Source organism: Varroa destructor, unplaced genomic scaffold (assembly GCF_002443255.2).
Source record: "Varroa destructor unplaced genomic scaffold, Vdes_3.0 BEIS01000001.1, whole genome shotgun sequence".
In the NCBI taxonomy this organism is placed as follows: Eukaryota; Metazoa; Arthropoda; class Arachnida; order Mesostigmata; family Varroidae; genus Varroa; species Varroa destructor.
This window is the reverse complement of record NW_019211454.1, coordinates 33,099,390-33,120,068: the sequence shown is the minus strand read 5'-3', so window position 1 is coordinate 33,120,068 and position 20,679 is coordinate 33,099,390. Positions and strand designations below refer to the sequence as shown.

The 20,679-nt window shown below is 41.6% G+C and overlaps 2 protein-coding genes across 10 annotated transcripts in view; one reads left to right on the top strand and one right to left on the bottom strand.

Moving 5' to 3' along the window:
- Nucleotides 1–9,235, bottom strand: part of LOC111255275 (uncharacterized) — a 47,389-nt gene extending 38,154 nt beyond the window's left edge. Inside the window, exons 1-2 of one of the 4 annotated variants that reach the window (XM_022817055.2) lie at nucleotides 8,364–9,235; nucleotides 2,614–3,119 (exon numbers count right to left, since the gene is read on the bottom strand). The gene's annotated coding sequence lies outside the window, so the exon portion shown is untranslated. Of the gene's footprint in view, nucleotides 1–2,613; nucleotides 3,120–8,143 lie in introns of all 4 variants that reach the window. The other 3 variants (XM_022817053.2, XM_022817057.2, XM_022817059.2) reach the window with 3 other exon arrangements.
- Nucleotides 9,236–9,698: 463 nt separating this feature from the next.
- C3G (C3G guanyl-nucleotide exchange factor) overlaps nucleotides 9,699–20,679 on the top strand; it is a 27,841-nt gene continuing 16,860 nt past the window's right edge. Inside the window, exons 1-4 of one of the 6 annotated variants that reach the window (XM_086976716.1) lie at nucleotides 11,494–12,173; nucleotides 12,452–13,019; nucleotides 13,812–13,910; nucleotides 19,564–19,817. In XM_086976716.1, coding sequence (XP_086832842.1) covers nucleotides 13,013–13,019; nucleotides 13,812–13,910; nucleotides 19,564–19,817 — 360 coding nt within the window. In that variant the 5' untranslated portion in view covers nucleotides 11,494–12,173; nucleotides 12,452–13,012. Of the gene's footprint in view, nucleotides 11,097–11,473; nucleotides 12,174–12,451; nucleotides 13,020–13,811; nucleotides 13,911–19,563; nucleotides 19,818–20,679 lie in introns of those variants that run through there. The other 5 variants (XM_086976715.1, XM_022817047.2, XM_086976717.1 and 2 more) reach the window with 5 other exon arrangements.

The following is a 20,679-nucleotide window of genomic DNA, read 5'->3' as shown; positions in this document are numbered from 1 at the left end:
ACTGCCTTTTAAGGACACGATCCTCCTCCGGGCGTCCTTTCTTCCTTTTTGCGATTTTCTCCGTTTTTTTTTTATCATCAGTGTTAAATTGCCTGAACTTAAATTTGGTCAAAAAAATCTTGTGAGGAGATATAGCTGGATTATCCATTTAGCTTATTTGGTTGAATTGTATGGATTCGCCAGATATGGTGAATCCAGGGTTTTCACCTCTTGAATACACATATGTTGCTGTGACAATTTGATTTACGACAGGCTAACCAAGATTTTTTTGGAACGATTGTCAATTTCTTATAAAACCATTTTCCAAACCCATCTGGTTAACTTTAAGGTCTGAATATCTTACACTCATTGATTGCATATATCGCCTTTCAAAACTAGCAAGACAAGTAATATTCTCTGCCTGTCAAAAGCACAATGAAACTTTAAACCGCATTGATATATTATAAAGATGTTTTCTAGCATATGATTCCAGTACGATGGCGTGACAAACCTTTGTTACTACAGGAAAAGTAAGCGACTTTGAGGTTAATTTCAGTTTCTTTGTTGTTTCACAGACACATTCCCAATTTGACGTCGTGCCTATTTGTTCCTCTTCTACTTTAGTCCGCTAGCTCCCTATGCTATATGCGTCTCGTACCTTGTCTACAAACAGCTATAAGCAGCTTTCGATTCTTCTTGCTTACCTAACAGCATCCATTTATTAAGCTTCTTCCCCATGGACAAGTGATTCACATTTATTGGGTATAGATACACCAGTTATTGCTCCTTCTTAGTGCTACAAGAATTATACCTGATAGTAAATATTCATACAAATCATCATCAATCGTCCTATCATTATGGTATGCGCGAATCGCGACGTTTCTGAGCGTTCCAAGCTACAACAACAGCCGCAAAGCTCGTAGGCACAAATAAAGCGTAAATGGAGAAAGGATTCTTACGCTGATGCAATCTCGTAGTTTAAGCAGACTCAAAAGAGAGACATATGCTTCTCACCTATCAAAATCGGCATGCAATTCTCAAAACAGCATCAGTTACCCTCTTCAAAGCTGCGGGTAGTCGCAGTCAAGAGGTTTTTAGAATGAATACAGAAAGCGTAAGACGCGTGTGTTTTTCCCGGCCAATTCGCCTGAGCGGGTAGTACAAATTCATGAATGGAGAGAATGGCGACAACGCACATCCCATGTTTTGCATATACGTCACAACAATCGTTCTATTCAGCCGCCTGAGCGGCGTTGAGAAATATTGTTGGCATCTCTCGTTCTTCATTATTCGTAATTCTTTATCATAAAGTTTCTGCATATGTGCGTCGGTATTGAAAATGCCAAGCCATGCTAACCCTTTGGTTGAGACGTACATAAGTATTTGTTTGAAGTGGTTGCTTGACAAGGAGGAAATGTTTGACACTGACGCCACGCACTATGCAGGTGTCGGGAGACATGAAGGTAAAACTGGTGGAGACGAATCAAAGCCAAGTCAAGTAAATATCGATGGAGTGACAAGATCAAGTAACAGATTATATATTGCATAGCTCTGTCGGCGGAGTCTGATGGCTTCCGAAAACAGAAGATGGCAGGTGATACGCAACTGCAAATGACATGCTGAACACATTTGACAGTTGTCAGAGTCGAGAAACTTTGGTAAACCACTGCGGCCGCTAATGTAATTTCGTTCTTCTTTCAAGTTCGATTCAATTTCGTCACCTATTTTTTTTTTTTTAAATAAAATACAGCTAACGGAAAAACAGGAAAAATTATATGAACAAATAATTATCACCAGGTTAAATATGAGGTTCGCATCAACAATCCATTATGTAGATCAGATGTGTGTCCATGTGCAGTTAGTGTGGCCGTCTGTCATCGTCGTTCAATTATGGGACCTACAACTGTCATCTACAACTGGACGAAATAAAGTGCAGAAGGTTCACCGTAGTATTCATAAACTAGATACGTCATAAATTTACGGAGTATATTTTGTTAGATTATGTAATAAACGCACCAGAATAATACAAAAGAGTTGAACAGTTCGACGACTGACATGTAAGTTATACATATTCGTGTAAATAAAACGCCATCAGAAGTAGGTTGAACGTGATCTCCAGATAAATAGATAGTAGTTTTAGCTTAATTTCTTTACAAAAATGTGTATAATGAAAAATTTCGTTCGATTTAAGGCATCACATGTAGTCGAAAAGTTTATCATTACATGTTCAGAAGTTTTGAGATTGTATGGTATCGCTAATTTTGTCGTATATTCACTGAAGCCCCATTACAAAGAGGTAACTATTACAGTTGATTAAAAACCGAAGGTAAAAAGAGCTATTGGCCCAAGAGCGTCGAACATTCTGTCCAGAAACAAACAACAGCGAAGACAACTCTAGCTACGTGATGCCGTAACAACCACCGACTAATAACGATAAATATCGATGAAAAGAAATAATTTTGTTCGACGGATGCTGCCACTTCGTTGGTGTGCTCTAAATTGATATTTATTTCAAATGCGCCACGGCAGTATTCACGCATTAAATAAAGGAAATTAATAGTTCGATGCAAAAAAGTATACTGTATATTCTCGTACATACAAATACAATATATAGATGAATCAGACAACGCGCACCTCATTTTATTGTATACTCGTGCTGTTCCCGTACGTGTGTGACAATAATTTTAGCGGCGATTAAAGAACGAGTCAGGGTAGCAGTTGCCACAGAAATGACCGCGACCACCTCGTCTATATTCTTACATAACCTCACTCTAAACTGGCCTACCTAGGGGCCTATTCGCCTTTCACTAGGTTAGCCTACTTGGTCCATATCATTGTGGCTGGGCTCATATCACGCGGATCCAGAATTCAGCCCGATCGAGACCCATCAGCCTACAATGATAAATAATACAACGCCCTTTTAGTACGGTTGGTGTCCGTGCAGCTACCGGTTGTTGACTGACCGCACTGCGGCGACCTTGGGAAGAGTAGTTAAAAGGAGGCTGTAACGGGAGGCAGCAACGACGTGTAGTACACGCTATCGTCGTCTGTTTCTTTTGCTTTCGTTTGAGCTCGTCTCCCCTTTCCCCGTCCTCGCCTTTTTTTCCTTCGATCTGCTTCAATAATCGTTGCGACGGTCACTAAAAGTGAACAGCAAAGAACTTTAATGTTAGACAAGAGAGAGGGAATCCAGTGAAGAATATGAGGTCGAACACCCAAGTCTTTAGCGAAAATCTGTTACAAAAAACCACGCATAGTCCATAGACAAGAGTGGATCAGTGGGGTTGGGAAGGTACAGTGATAAGGGGGTAACCGGCATGGCATTACAATTGTTGATCAAGCCTCTACAGAAGAAAAGGGATAATAAGAAAAACGGCGGCAAAAGGAAGTGAAAAATGTTGGGGAGAACAGACGGGTAGCCGAACGTGACAGGCTAGAACAGAAAAGCTCATTAAAAGGTGCCAGCTGGTCCAATTGGCTTTCTTGAAAACGGAAGAGCAGTGCCGAATCCAGTGTAGTACTAATAGCCTCCCCCAGCGCAGTATAAGCTAAAAGACGCAGAAAGCATATTCGTTATTCCACTGAACTACACCCAGTTATGCACATTTACAACAACAAGCCCCCATAAACAAAACGTTACTATCCCCACACAAAGATGCCTGACCGGTGGTGACCATGCATACACTTTCGCTGCAACCGATATGAAGGAAGGCAAATCGTTGCGGTTTAACGTGTGTATGAGTGCAGCATAAATGTACACCGCTACTGATGACATTTCCATATTACATTACTCTGTACACTAGTATCGTAATGAAGCAATCTTGATTAATGGTTCTAGACAGCAAGGTAACTTGCTGCATGAAAGCAAGTAAGACGTCTACGCCTTTCATTTTCCGAGATATTTCTATCTTATAGTAGTACCAGTAGAATATTAGGTGGCTGAACTATGATTCGCTAATCGTAGCAATTTGACTTTGATGCAGGTTAATTATTTAAAACGAAGTATTGTTCAAGAAACCAATAAATAACAGACTAAAAAATTTTCTGTTTGGTGCTGTGAAACGCACCCATATATGATAATTCGAACATATTCCTAGTCGCGGTGAATTGAGTTGATCGCTTAACTATCTGCGATACACTATTGATATCTACGATATTGCTGCTTAAATTGGCAAATATTGCATTGTAGTAATCCTACAAATATTTGTTACACTCCGTCAATACTGATGACACACCAAATAAATTGTTGACCGGTCAAGCAGTAATGGGCTTTAATGAGTAAAGATCAAATTAATGCTCCGCGCCTCGTAGCAGAAGGAAAGGTTCATTTGTTGGCATAGATGTTTCGCTACAGATATCCTCCCAGACAAAGGACACTTATTTCCGAATGCTTTCTAATATCATACTTTTACTTGTTGTCTGTTTTCAACGTGCCTTGTCTTCTGTTAAGTGTTAATACCTATTCTTCATGGAATCATTCATATACTAGGTACACTATATTTCTATTGAACTATGTTATAATTACAGATTTAGCACGAATCAATGATAATTTATCTCAATCCAACTAGGTTCAATTAATACATTACGGCTGTAGGGACATAGGGACAGATCAAATGACTTCTAACGGTAAATGGTTCAGTAGACACACAGGTATTTTCGTTGCTAGAAGAATTTTCCTTTTTCTTCATTTAAAATTTCGGTGCCGATTCTGTAAATTCGATTACATATTTCCGATGCGATGTATTCTTCAACTTCACAATATATAAACGAAAGCAGTACATGAATTATATGCTTCAGTAAGACAGGAAACTCCTGCAGTTATATTGCGGAATATTATATAACTTTAAACTTTATGTCGGTCTGCTTGTTTTTTATTTAAGTTCGCCGAAAGCAGTAGATGGAGAGGCATCGTGGGGACTGCAAAAGTAAGCCCTTAATCAATTAGACCGTACTTAAGAGTAGCCATGTCGTTGCTCGGTTCCCTTTTTTCATCCATCTCTCTCTTTCTTGTTTCTATCCTCCTCCCCACTAGTATAAGAACACTTCGTAAGTTGTTTCCATGCAGTGAAGTAGAAGGTTGGGACATGGAGTAGAACTGACAACGAAGTCCAGAACGATGATTCACGCAGCTGCAATAGTGCCGGTTGCCATTAATTAGAAATTGGCCATGGGACTTGGGACGATTCAAGGGCTTTACGATTCAGCTATCCTGGGACCAGACTTGCGGGAAACGAAGAGCATGCAGAATCTGTCATATGATTATCGCATATTCGCCGTTGTCTGGCTGGCAGTCGCCATGACCGTGATCGCTAAAACAGCCTCCCCATAGATGCTGAAATCGTGACCATCACATCGCCGTTACAGCCAGTGTTTTATTAATCACCGTCAGTGCAATGTCGCGAGTAGCCAGACAAAATGAGTGTGGAAAAGAGAGATAGACAGAAGTGAGCTTCAGCAAAGGGCTGTAGTGGCAGCTACATGGCAGCAAGTTCTTTTGCTGTGGAGCTGTCCCGGACAACTGGGTCGCTCGAGTTTTGAATCAAATGATTTTACTTAGGACGATTCGGCCTGTGCAGCGAGCTATTGTGCTTGCCTAACCGACAGATACTCCCTCCGAGAACAGGGAAAAATGGCCTCACTCTATTACCTTAAGAATACTGCCACAGCCGTTGCGTCACAACAGCCTTAGCTTCAGTCACAACTGACAACCACAACCCTACTCCTTCAAGAAATGGCATGTTCAAGCCGACGTCACTAAGCTTCACCAGTTTAGCTTAGTGGGGTGAAGCTTTCTTGCTTAACGGTGGGGACAGCAACTACTGCAGCGCAGACGACAGCAGCGATAGGGTAGCGGTTAGCTGTGTTCCAGCTGCTAAATTAGAAGGATACTCCTCAGGCCTTTTTGCCCCTCTGTTGTGACTGAAGACAAATCTCACCACCGCTGTTTTTGCTACTCGCCTGTAGCTAGATATAACATAATAGATAACATAATAAAAATGTAGTATCCGTATATATAAGGCGTGCCAGCAAACCCCTGACAGAATGAATTATTCCACTTCTTGTCTCATCTCTGCAACGAGATTACAACTTATAACGACTGTGAGCAAACGAAATCCAATGGATATCCAATGTGATTAGAGAAAACGCAGTGTATTCGGCTACCATTGAATTATAACGCCCCTTACTTCAGCTTCCTGATGATGTTCTTCTGCTAAAGCTATTCATTCAGCCAACGACCAGAAATCTGCGTCGTTACTACTTTAGAACTAGAATCGCGTCCATGGTTCTCCTTCGTTTGACAATTGATTATAGACAAGAGCACACACCCTGTTTATGTACACAGCTTTTCTTCTGGTTTACAGAGCTAACATAACGAATGATAGCGTATTTCTATTTTTCTCGGGTCGTAATTTAGTAATATATTTAATATAACGTAGTAACTAGACTCCTAAACCTCAACTCGACGCCTTGGCTATCAGAGTAATTACGATCTCGCTACTATAATAGGTTGTGATGGGTAATGGCCAAATTGAAAAGAATTAGATTTTTCTTCTATGCGTAGGAAATCTTAAGTTCGCTGCCGATGACAGTTGCTGTTAGCAGGTTGTTTTGCAGTGTCATCATATAAGCGTTAGCTTACAGCTAAAGTCGTTGATACGATATCTGTTATTGTCAATGCTGCTGTTAAATTTTTTTAATTGTTTTTTTTTTTTGATGATGTTCGAACTACACCGCAAAAGTATCGAATTTTCTTTCAAATATCATCTTCACCCCATATTGACAGTAATAATTACAACCAAATTACGTCCTATAATCATCTAAGCGTCTGGCCTTGCACGAAATGCGTACCGGATCTTGCCATTTTCATGGCCTCATAGAGCATTATGCTACCCGTCAGTTAGGTCGACTTGAAATATCGTCCAATTCATAATCTGATTAGACCCACCGAGGCCGATGTTCTGGTCCTGTAGAAAAAGTTTTTTGACTTTGTTCTTGTGCGCTTTACAACTACAGAATGCTGCAACCCGTTCCTGCTTGCATATAATTTCATACCTTTCCCAAGCACAAATATGACAAAGAAAGGAATTAGTTCGCAAACATCACTTCTCCTGGAAATCAGACAAAGGGGCAATCAAAATGGTAAGCGAATAAAAAAAATTGCCATATCTAGCCCGGATATAAAAGTTCACTGTAACATCATAGACCAACCAGATTTTTCGCGCAAACGATTTCACGATTGTTCACATGCCTTGCACGCTACGGATAGAATAAAGATAATCGTTCTATTTATCGCTGGGGTCGAACGGTGAATAACACATCGTGCTCAACATAGCAACGTTGTGCCACAATCAATAGTGGAAGGAAATTCCCCCAATAAATATAATAATAGCGCAACCGTTTTCTCTACTACACAAAAATTCATACAAAGACATAAAAAACCTGTGGATAAAGTGAACACGTATTCGTTTGGGGTGTCTGCACGCACGTGAACATGTAAATTTCACGCTGTATTGTACCGTAGAACAGAACTCGCCTGTCCTCTGCCCCCTTCCGTTTTGGGGGAAACATATGCACTGTGAGGTAAATGAACACGAAAAAAGGATTTCAAATATCGGCATTACACGCGATTATTATTAATATTTAGTGAACCTGACGAATGCATACTTATGTATGCGGTATACAGTGTAATATAAAGTCAGGTTATTTCATAAGGTAGTCGGTGCTGCTCCATCGACTGTCAGTTCTTCTATAAATGTGATATATAATGGAATTTATTATAGATGTCAGTAACACACGAATCGCTAATTGTCATTATATCATACTCATGTTAAAGATAATGGTATTAATTAATATAATTATTATTAAATATTCCGCTACAAAACGTGTACCCCAGCACTTTTGTTGCGTTGTGTAGAATCAGAAAGTGGCAAATAACAAAGGCAGCTAATGCAGCCAGCTGCACTAGGCCATATACGATGCAATCAGAGGTACAATCAAACAATACATAAGGCCCCTAAACAGGACTATCAAGAACATCACGGTCAGCAATATAAATGACACCCCGGGTTTTCATCTTGACGGCTAACATCACATAAATAATAACCAGGAATGGACGTCCAACAAGAGCAGCTAATTAACAATTTCGTTTATGTTGTCTACTCACCTTCATGGATAAAACTATCCGCTAAAATGTCATTAATTTTAATGGAACCACCCGAAGGTTTCAAGGGGACGTTTGCGGTACCGGACAGGTCTCTAGTCACTCTGAATCATCGCAAGATTGCTGCCACAGTCACAGTTTGCCAGAACGTTTGACAGTGTTTCAGGATATAGATACTAATATTATACATATACAGGCAGTCCATTTGTCTGGAAATACTGACCTCTTGGCCAGCGGAGGTTCCCCTGGTAACGTGCCTTCTTACAGCATATCTATCATATTACCACATTCATCAGGTTCATTAGTCTTACGATCTTACTTCTTTGTTATCTCACAGGTTAGTAATGTATCGTGGGAAAAAAATCCCTTCTCCTTTTTACTAACTTGCTTCTCTAACGACTGAGGTTATTCACTCGGATACAGCTTGTTAATAAAGCACAATCCGATTTGACATCATAGTTCCTTGTCTCACATACACAAATGCACGAACGCCGTACTTGCCGCCGGACTTCTGGTTACACGCGACTTGCAATTTATGTGATCACTACCAGAAGCACCAGTACTACCGCCACGAAACGTACAATCTCACGTTACTCCAATGCAGATGGGTTGCGAAAACACTGCTTCGTTCTAGACTAGACAGACGCCTTTCACCACCTACTCGATCTATCTCTCTCCCCCGATTTCTGCTCACATCAGGCACAACAACGTTTGGACGCCAGAACCGACTGGATCTCGGTCTTCAAGTGAACTGTTTTGTTGTTCCGTCTTTTGATGCAAACACCAGCACGCGTCTACAGCAATCGCTGCCACCCGCCGCTGTCGCCAGTAGTAGAAAAATCAGCAACCAACAGGCATCCGAGTAGAAACTAGCGACATCGACCACTTCACTCACTCACTCTCGCTCGCATTCACGACAAACCAGCCGAACTTCACCCTGCTCTTACAATCAGCAACCGAAGGAGGAGGAACGACTACGAAATTCCGCCAGGTTCGTTTATTCATTCTTGGCCGTTGTCGTTGTCTAGCTGGCTGGCCCGCCCGCCCGCTCAGTAGCTTGCTCACTGACCAGCGCTTCGTGGTTCTTCGTGGCTCGATAGCAGCGCAGCTGTTCTCGGCTACGAGTCACCTCTTGACTCGATGCTCGCCTGCGATGGCGACTCTTTTGCAAACAGCAGCAGCTCGCAGAGTAGCAGCCGCAGCAGCGGAAGAACAGGGCTCTAGCGGCGGTAGCGCGAGCGTCTCTTCTCGCTCATGAGCGGTGAAGAAAGGGAGAGAGGAAGGGGAGTTGGTTGTGAGCACCAATCCTTCATCGGGGGGTTAGTGGCAGGGAAGCGACTGCACCAGCGGGAAGTAGCGCGCTAATACAAGGTTGGCTTTTACGCCATCGACAATATACACGCAAGGGTCGCTAGACCGTCGTCATGCAGACCAACCCTCAGCCGCTAAAGAAGAGGGAAAGAGTGAAAGAGACTAGACGTTAAATTCCAACTGCCTAGATGAATCGACTGCTCGCCTATGCTCTGACGACTTCCAGACGAACCGATCGGCCAGCCCTAGTCCAGCGCCACCGACATAGCAGACAGCAGCAGGATGCGTAGCATCGATTATGAGTTTGGCTATGGCGCACAGTCGTAGGCAGGCCCGTATGGTACGGTGATAGCGGTTGCAGCACTCGCCATCACCTAACGGACCAGTCAGTGGGCATCGCCCTAAAAAAACAGCGGTCAGACAGAGGCTGTTAGCACGAGTTTTTTGAGGGGTTACTCATTTTCGTTACAGATTTTCTCAACACAAAGCTTACTTAGATTGAGAAGTTTCTATGTATTAGAACACCATAGAAGTTTCCATTTGTCGGAAAAGTTGGGAAAGCCGCACGTAAGAAGTGTCGTTTAGAAGAGCTACAATATTCGATAACTAACATGCTGCTAACGGTGAACTATGGCGAGTGGTCGATCAGTTCCTTGCTTTCCGAGAGCAAACTGCCGTGCATCAGCTGGTCGCTGTATCCTGCCTTGTATGCTGCTTCGCCACGGCTGTATAGCAGCAGCAACAGAGTGCATTGCCTTGAGGTATAGATTGTAGTGACGGTAAAGAAGATCCAGCGGCGGGCATCTAGTCACAAGAGCTACTGCTCCTGACGAAGAGTGCTCCATAGCGCTTCTTACAGTGGTCAACAAAAAAGAGTGTAGTGCGGCTGACAGCAGAGGGTCGAAGTCGATGGTGCGTGGTAGCTAGCTGACTCGTTCAGCGAATAAGCGCCGGAACGACGTCGGCGACAGCAGTCAACAGCAAAAACCATAGGAGTGAGAACAGCAGTAACGTCTCGTGTGTTCTGTCTAAGAGAGCGCACAGCAACTGTAGAAACAGAAAGACATAGATGTAAACACACTCGTTGAGGTACACGGACATAGAACACAGAAAGCCATTTGTACAGAGAATCTAGTTGATACAGGGACTTCTGCACGGATTCACACGTACGGACGTAGGCATAGTCTCCCAGGCAAGCAAGCATATAGGTAGACTGCACCTACCCAGAGCGAGTGACCGTAACCAAAGCCTGTACTAGCAACAGCGCAAGTAGCATCTGAAACAGTGTTAAGAAATAGATTTCTATTGCCGCTTCATCTGATTGAGAGTGAACGAGTGAATGTATCCCAGCAAGCGAGATGAAGTGCTGGCCACGGTTCGCGCACCTTCATAATTCTATCAGACGTCTTCAACTCGTGGTTGTCGTCGTGCCCGGGGCTTGTGTCAGTTCAGTGAGATCTGAAGGTTGATGTTTATTGGTGTTTATGTGTTGAGCATGTGAGAGTGCCGCCCGTAGAAGGCGGAGGCCAAACGGCCGGTTTCGCCATGCCCAAAAAACAGCAACAAGCAGCACAGCAACATCAGCACCTCAGTACGAGTAACCACCAACTACCTCAGGTGGACACACCTAGCGCCAAACTCACAGGTAAGAAAATGCAGTGCACAGTAAAACAAACCTAACCTGCAGCTGATTCAGATAATCTTATTTTGCTATTCGCTCTATTTAAATATTGTCGTAAAATAAAGAACACCATCTTTCTTTTCTTTTGTTGCATTTCGTTAACAACCATGCGGCAGTATCGTAACAGGGGATACCGTTGTGACGACCCTGTTTCGATTTTTCTTGCGTTTTAGTTTTGGCAATATCCGACCTCGTTGTTTGGGCCTGTATATGTCTTGATACGATGGTGCTTAATGAGTGTGCTTACGGATTAGTGCCCATTTAGTGCAGGACGTTTGTGGATTTCGAATCAAGTGAGGGCAAATAGCCGCGTGTTTCGAACTATGGTCAGCCACACACTGAGCCCGCCCAACAGACTTACACTGCAAAAACCCAAATCGCCACACCTTGTTTCTCCGATTCCCGTTGTTGCTTATGGCGACCTGACTCGTTATTGCGGCCGTGGTAAGGTTCTACTCTGTTCCCCATAGGAGTGTAGTCTGCTTCCTATGCACACAATAAGCAGCGCCGGCTGCGGTTGTATTTTTTCTGCTGCTACTTCTACTGCTTCTATTAGAATGACTGGCAACGCATCTTTCAAAGCCGGATGTCGTCACTCCCAAGTGGAAAGAGAAACAGTGCTGTTTTCGAGTTATACTAACGCGGGCATACACAGCCAGGAATACTAGAGATCATCGTCGGGCCCATAGATTGTTGTTCGTAGTCCCTCCGAGACAAACGATCATCGCGGTAGTCGGCTTCGTGTGGTTGCCTCAATTCCCCTCGTGATAATATTGCATTAGCGCCAGTCTGGCCAACTAGACGATTCACGGCAAGATACGCTCACGCTCTTAGGAGCAAAACCACGAGAACGTCACCAAATGTTGTTACTTTTGTGGTTACCTTCTGGTGACTTTGGCGGTTAGAAACAAATAACCGTTTTCAAGTAATCTGACTAGCTAATATGCATTAATCAGACGATTGGATAACGAGCTGGAACTGATGTACAGCACATGTCCTGACAGTGGCAGTCCAATAAAATGGTGGCGACCGCTATTCTAGGTAAGTGCCAAACAATCGAAATACAGTTTTTAGCCATATACAAGTGTACTCCGTCGATTTACGCGCATGTTCGATATGATGTAATAGAATGCTCTTCCTAGCTTTGATCTACCGACCATGCGACGGAAGACAATATGATGGCGCAGTAACATTCATAAAACACTTGTCCCAATAACACGGTCATGCGCAGCCTTCGTTAACATTATTATAATAGTAGTGATCGTATACATGACGAGAAAGGCAGCGTTCGTCAGCAATGATAGCTGTTGTACATGAAGCTTTTCAGAGGCAATGCTCCCTGTGTGGATCCTTGCCAATACATGCGGCCTGATGGCTACACTGAGCGCCGCTGGCTGGGTCGCAGTCTGTAAAAATACGAACATAGAAACAACAAGGAAGCCAAAGCGGATAGTTTCTGTGTGTAATGGAAAAACAAGAAAAAGAAGGGTTTACATGGAAGAGAAATCGGGTAGTAAGTGACGGTGATGCTGCCGTAGTGCGACGCTGTGCAATCTCTGCTTCGTTACTACTGTGGAATTTCTGTACCTGTTCTACGAAAACAGAGCCATGACGATGAGACGAACGAAGAAGCCACAGAGGCAGATCGACTTCGTGATCATGCTTTTACATCTATATATCACAAAAATATCTGTGGTGCTGATGCTGCTCCTAGTGGCACTAGAAGCCAGAGAGCAACTATAGTTACGATTACTGCGAAAAGAAAAAAATTCAAAAGTGGATGGTGTCAACCCAAAATCGAGTTCGCAGTAACGGAATCTTCAAAGTATCGGGCAGAGCAAGTTGTCACCGTTCGGACCACATCTAGCCGACGAATATCGATGGGCAGTGAGTTACAAGAATTCGTCGAATCAAGTGGGGTGATGAAATATGTATCGATTTTTCAATTAGTCTATTTTATTTTATTAATCCTTTTTTACCTGTCACTGTATGTGTGTGAGAGAGTGTATGCGTATGTGCAAATATGCTTCTTTAATATGAAATATTGCGTGTCAGTGCGTGAATCGATCATAGGTTAGGTAGATGTAGGAAACCAACGTAAGCAAAACAGCTATTTAATAGAACAGCGTCGTTACTGTTCATCTTGCGCTGAGTTGGTAATTAACCTACCGAGAATACGCAACGTGCGTGAGCAGTCTGAAATTCGAACGACTCCCGTTGTGAAAGCTCAACTCTGTTAGAGGACTTGTCGTATCCTCAAAAGACTAGGAGTTTAGTGGCCGAGAGATATGCATATTGCTGAAAAGATTATTGGATAGTAGCTAGCATGAGTGTCAAAGCAGAAGTTCTGACATTTGATCTTAGGAATTTCAAAACAGGTGTTCAGTTTTTTAAAAAAAGATGTAAAACGTTAAAAATCATTTTGAGTTCAGATAGCCTGCTGACCGATAATTGCAAGTGATTTTTGTCATGTAGACTAAAATCAGTTTTACCATTTTGGAGATGGTTATATGTGCATGTAGTCTTTCTGCTGCTAGTGCTATGCACATAAAACTATTTTTTGAATGAGCCGAACGAAGTTATATAGTTTCTGCTTAGCTTGGTAGTATTACTTTTGTATATTATTTGCATCTCTATTAATAAGACTGACTTTGTACTTCGTTTCTATGTGACATCTAGCAACGCCTAGGAACCGCCTAGGCTTTATTGGTTGGTCCGACAGAAGAGGTGTAAGTCTCTTGATCGTCACGACAGGGATTCTCAGTTCGGTTAAATGGGGTACGTGGTTATGGCTTCATGACCCTAGATGAATCAGACAAATGTATTATGAGATATCATTACGATGTGATGCAAGTTATGCTTATGCCAATGATTTCGTTCGAATTTACGGAAGAACACGCACCACCGTTACCGTGTGTTTGTATTGTCTTGACAGGGTAACATTGTGACGACTTGTAACGAAATAAACAGAATACCTGGCGGGTTATTACATGGATGTAAAAATGTCATACGCTTTTGGTAAACTAAATAAAAATAGGTGCGAAAAAATGACATGCTTACGTCTCAGCGCATGACCTGTTAATTGCGCCATGTATGTGTACGCAGCATTACGGTTTACTAGCGGCAAAACTGACCTTCACCATATGCACTTGTATGCACCATTAATTGATAAGCGATATCAAAATATGGCAAAATATCTGGCAGAGTTGTACTATTGGCTCGTGGCCGGATGAGGGCCATGATAAGGTTTTGTGGTTCAATGGATTTTGCCCGCTTTCTAACGGATGGTGTTATTTACTTATGCTGATTATCTACCCCTTCATATCCACCTAAAGTGATACTTGCGACAATGTTTGCTTGAACCGATACAACGTTAGGAAATGTGTCGAGGAAAGGCTGCTACGTATCTTAGGCCTGCAAAACGGTACTAATGGCCATGTGGACGTGTGAAAATAACAAGCTAATTAATTTCCAATAGTAACTAGTGTACAAAATTGTGGGTCAACTCAGTCCAAGCATTCAGGTCCATATGTTTATGATGCCAATTCTAGAACAGAACACAATATGAACTTCTAAATAATATAGCACAAGATACGCTCTACATGCTAATAAGGACGCGCCCTAAAAGCAGCTACGTGTAGTGAATAACTGATGCAATGGAACAAACGTGATCTCAGACTAATGCTGTGTACCCAACGGAAAGGCATTGCAATAAGTAAAATACAAAAAGTACAAATATTACCTCTCAACCGTTAAGTAAACTGTTTCTTCTGGCCTTAAACATATTAAAAGAATTTATTAGCAGGAGAAATAGAACAAAGCCCATGCTGTTGTTGGAATCATGGTGATTCGCTGGCGTGTCCATCGCGCGAAGTACAATATTATGACGTAACCTTTTTCTGTTCGTCGGCTGGCCGATCGATGATATCCGCGCAAGGAGTTGGCGGAACGAAATATACATACGTATTACCAGAGCATTATTCTGTGGAGATTAACAGCCAGTGAGTTCATGCATGTAAGAAATACAGGGGGTAGTGACTCACGGAGTTATCAGCCGCAACGCCATAGAATGCAAACGAACATTCACGCAATTACATCGGTACACCAAAAATGGTAGTTTTCTAAGATGTGTTCCACTGACACATTGTAATCATGTTTTCTGCTCAAAGTCACCTTGTCGCCGGCGTCACGACGTTTGAGACAAAATAAGTAATAGAGAAGATCAGGATCGTGATAATCATGATGCTAATGTGTAAGGCAACGCTAAAAGCTGTAGAACTTTCCATGTTTGGTTTTTATATATTCATTTATGTACATTTATATATTGATATCCATGTTATATAGGCAGTGTTGGTTATGTTTCAGTGTGCTGCAATATTATGCATAAATGAGCAGAAAATGGCAAGGTATCGGTGTAATAACATTCCTCGATTAGATCATTTTTCTACTAATCTACTAGCAAATTGGCTTGCTTTGTGATGTTTGTTAACACCACCGCTAGCTCGTGGTAGGCTTGCAGACGCATAGACAGACGTGGTCGCACAAACGGCAATGCAGATTTCTCCTGATTCCGTAGTGGAGTTATTGGTCCAACGAAGTACCTGTCTGCCGGGTAGGCAAACATGCAAATTTTGCAAGAAAACTTAGGGTATTTTCACTATGACGAATGACATGTAATTGGGCATTGCAGGTGATCTACTAATTCTATGAGTTTAGGTGAAACGCATGTGTACCCGTGTGTTCTGGAAATAATTATGTGTGGGTATCACATACTTCTTCAGAAGGAAATGGGCCTCAGTGCACATAGACTACAGCAACAAATAGTCGATGGTGCACGTTAAATGATCATATCCCTTAGGAAATGAAAATTACATTTATGTCTGTGATATTAATTTTGTGGCGAAACTGACTTGATTTTAACAGAACGTAGATGGTGCTAAAAATCAGTAGTCATAACGACGAGATAAATAAACGAGAACCTTCTTAGACAAGATAAGCATGATTAGCATGATGAGAGGTTGATAATTAGCGGAAAGAGTTTGAGATCCACTTTTCACTTATATATTTATCACACACAGTCTGTCGCATTATTACTACGAGAAAACAGCAATACTCTTTCCAGTAGGAGAAAAATGCATTATTATTTAGATATTTGCAAGACAACTAGGCGTTCCGTAAATATGTATTTTTAGCATGGAAGTACACCGGTGAAAATACATTTTTATAAAAAAAAACTGGATTTTACATTTTTATAAGAGTAAATTACATCAAATCTGAAGTGTTTTTTTTTGTCTTGGCAAAGATAGTTGTACTCCTGGTTAAAGGCTGGGTAGGAATCCTCGTTATCCTCTATTTTTATTAATATTTGTTATGAATTCGCTGCTCTCCTTCACGCTTAGCAAATCTGACACATGCGGCCCTAAAGCAAGTATCGAAAAATACCATTATCTTTTGCATAGATCCAATAATCTGATTATACTACTCCAAATTTTATTAAAAAACTAAATAGAAGAGAAATTATTTTACGATACAGAGGGTATATAGGGGTACAATGATCTTTGACAGTATTTCGTTTAACATTGATCTTATCTCAGTCGTCAGCTCGTTATGCATTGCGAACATTCAATTATAATCGTTTAAAAAAATGGTTCGATAACCTGTTAAACCGATATCAGCGACCGAAGGTTGAAGGTTATAATAGTTCCTTTGCCTTTGAATTGGTTCAATGAATAGAACTTGGCTGTTTCGAAATGGGAAAGATTATACTGAAATAGCTACACAGAGCGAACGGTATTAGACCTCACTTTAGTAACAAATGATGCGTTTAGAATACAACATCATACTCTAATATTGAATCGAGGGCAAAATTCCTAATTCACACTTGGTACACTACGCTAGTGGAATCTTATTGTTCAGGCGTGCATAAACGAGAACTATTACATCTCCTCGAACCACTTGCAGCTTAATAAAGAAATGACATTTCAACTTAACGAACAAGCAGACGCTCGCAAGGCGTGAATCTTGGCACGAGCAGAAAGCGCCTGATATTGCTTGGGCAGGAAAGCCAAAAAGGCATAACACGAGAACGTAATTCTGGGCTCCGAAGAAAAGATTACCAGTCGCGCTAGAGTAAAGAAGTATCAAAGAAAGCTTTAGCGCTGTAACAAGGAGATCTGGTTCGCCTGCAGGGCGCTTTCCAGGCCTAAACAAAGCCTGACGAGGGCAAGTAGCTGATAATGATTAATCAAGGCCCTCTGAGGAAGTACCTAGGTTCCACAAAAAGGTTATTAAACGTAGTGACCGATTCTCTAATAAAGTTTTCTGAGCGGTGTTGACTGCTTGCTGTGGTCTGGGGTAACAGAATTTAATTGGTCAAATTCTTACGCATACATAATTAGCGTTCCGTTAAGATCTAGAACTACTGTGAATGCTACTTCACAGATGTATATACAACATAGATGTATATTATGAGGTGGTTCTTTACTATCCGCCTATCAGCTGATTAAATGCACTTCGGCTTAATGGTTACCGACACGTTTACGAAAGCATTTGAGATTAGATTCTTTGTAGTTGATTTTGTCTGTGACTAAGTATGTGTGGTCAATAATGCCTATGGTGAAATAACATTTAGATCTAATAGAAAATGTAAAAAATTAAAAATCAGTTTAAGCAAATAAAAATGTTCGAATGTGGAACACAAGTTTGCGGTTAGTTGGAGACATGGAACTTCCTGAAAGGAGACAAGCACGGCTTGCATATTTCGCATACAACCATAGATACGATACGTATGTATGACACGAGAAAAAAATATCAACGCATAATAGTTGCGTATCACATCATTGCCTGCCATGGTACAAATTTGTCTTGCGATCACAGGAAATAAAACATGACTTTATTTATGGCCGCTTAGTATTATGATTACGTATTAATGTTGTAATGGATTATTTGCGTGTAAGCAAGCAGGTTTTGTTGAAACGGCATGTCAGAACCATATTTGCCATGATGCGAAAAGCTTTCTTCAATCTGCTCTTGTTCACGTCTCCTTGTCGTCATCTGCCAGGCGGCTTGTTGTTTCTTATAAGGGATGTCACATACATGTGGATCTGTTAACCTGGTGCAGTCAATCAACGACCATTTGTCGCGCTGGTTATCTTGGTGCAATGGATTCGTTGGGCCCCAATAAAGGATAGTAGGAGCGACCACGACATTGCAGATGCAGTCAATAGGATCGCTGCTGCTGTTGTTGTGGCTATAACCATATGACAGTCAGGATCTGTCTGCGTGACTGAGCGAACACGGAAGGTAACACTGGAATATTCAGGCACAATATCCGTAGATACTGAAGGGTCAAACTTACAGCTGCTGTCAGTAGCGAAACGATGTCTTGAATGTCATCTATTTACATTTAGTGACACGCAGATACGCAAGAACTCGTATACAAGACGGATTTTCATTGCTAACGAAGCTCACCAAATTCACGGCGGCCATGAGATAGCGGCACCCAGTACTATTACAACCAGCGGACAGACACAATCAGCAGACCAATGGCAACACAAAAAACCACTTTCAAAAAAACCATCAGTTTCCGGCGATTCAGAACCGGCCGGCTTTTGGTCGTCCATTCGCATAGCCAAACACTCGACAGCTTAGCCCATGTATACTGGTCTGTGCTCATCTGAGTGACCGAAGCAGTCGAGATACGATCGACAGCGACGATCAGGATGAGTGGCATCAGTTGTGCGATTGTGCGATAGAAGAAGCGAAAGCAGCAGAGCTTTGTTAATTGTGTCATTCAATTTGTCGTTACTATTACGGTACTAATACAAATGTGTATACTAATATGCTAGACGAATGTTTACAACAAATATACGATAGCTGTAACAAGGCTGTTATCTATTGCGTTGTAGACTTTAGCTGCATAGTGATATGGGTCTCCGTAACGTGGTCGTGCGATGATAGCTAACTTAAAAGTGGACGGCGCATGTCTTAGATGTCTTAGGTGCATGCACTCTAACCCAGCTTCTAAGCCTACATTCTCACATGGCGATGAAGTAAGGATTTATGCAATACGCTATAAGCCGTCGCACCTATTTGATTAGTTTTGCAACCACTGTGTTGTATGTAAAGTTCACAGATAGTTTTTTTGGATCCTTATTTTTTTCGAAAGAGAGTACTTACATGGTTGCTGATATAGGCCGTAACATTCATTGGATTAGACGATCTTTAATAATAGTATAATATGTCCTGTACATTGTGGTTGGTAGTTCTCAGTCTAAGTTCACTAGCGAAAATATCTCTGAATTCTCAGCTGAGCTCGACGAAAGAGCTCTTTTTCAATATCCTGCCATTATTCAAAAGGTTCAAAACTTGACTGCGCCTATTGCTATCGCTAACAGAATAACTTGACCCTTCGTGCTAACTTTCCTTTTAGAGCGAGCGTGGAAAGGCGGAGGCCGGCTTGCGCGGCGAGCCCGGTCCTTCAAACAGGAACTTGTCGGGAGGATCAACCAGCTGCGCAGTCCAGGTAACCTCCGACACCAGCCTCCAGCATTAGGCCACAATTCTAGTAAGGACGGTTCGGGACACCATTTAGGCGACGGCGCATACGCTGGAGATTCTGGACACTTGCATCGTCTCACCGACTCTTCTATCGAAGAACAACCTCATTACGATGCTGCACAAAAGGTAAAAAAACTATATATCTGATTTTTTGTCCCTTATTTTACCGTAGCTTTTTTTGCGTCTAATAAGCACATGCGTTTAGATACGAGCAACAACGGATTTACTCATTTATAGACAATACAGTATGACGATTAGTATCTAGTATGTATCCGATGCTGCTAAAGCTAACAAATGACGAAAAAAAAATAATGTAAATCTTATATTGAGACACAAAGATTTTTACATTTTTGCTGGAACAGGTCTGCAGTCTCGCGTATCCGTTTATATCGTAAACCTATCTAATCGTTAAAACAGTATTATTACTGCGTTTAATAATTGCTATTATAAATATAATAATAAATTTGCTATTGCATTTTTTTTGCTTTTAACGGGTAGAAAAAGCCATGAAGGGAGTTTTAGTTCGTACCGAGTTGATATATAATTTGGTTATAAACAAGGGCAAGGGTAAGTTTGTGGTTCATAGGAGGGCCTAGCTAGGCTTCGAAAAAGGGAAACCAGTAACATGTATATAGCTGAAACAGCGTTTCTTTAACTACAGAGATATTTGTCTCGCAACTGTAAACTTGCTGTTCCTCAACTACAGTTGCAAGCTTACCCTTACCCTCCACTCCGTATATTATACATATATGAACATATTCGCTTCTACATGGAAAGAAGATCCGTCAATCTAAATTGAGCCATAAAAAATGTTTGAACTAAATATGCCAGGTGAGACCTGTGATCTCAGTTTCTTTGGTAAGATAGTTTTGTTGTTTGTAAAGTACGCAATTTGTCACTTAGAGCTTGCTTAAAGATATGTTGAACAACGACATTTGTAATGTGCCAGTGAGAGAAAACCGACGCCTTATCTTTTTAAAGTCTTTTG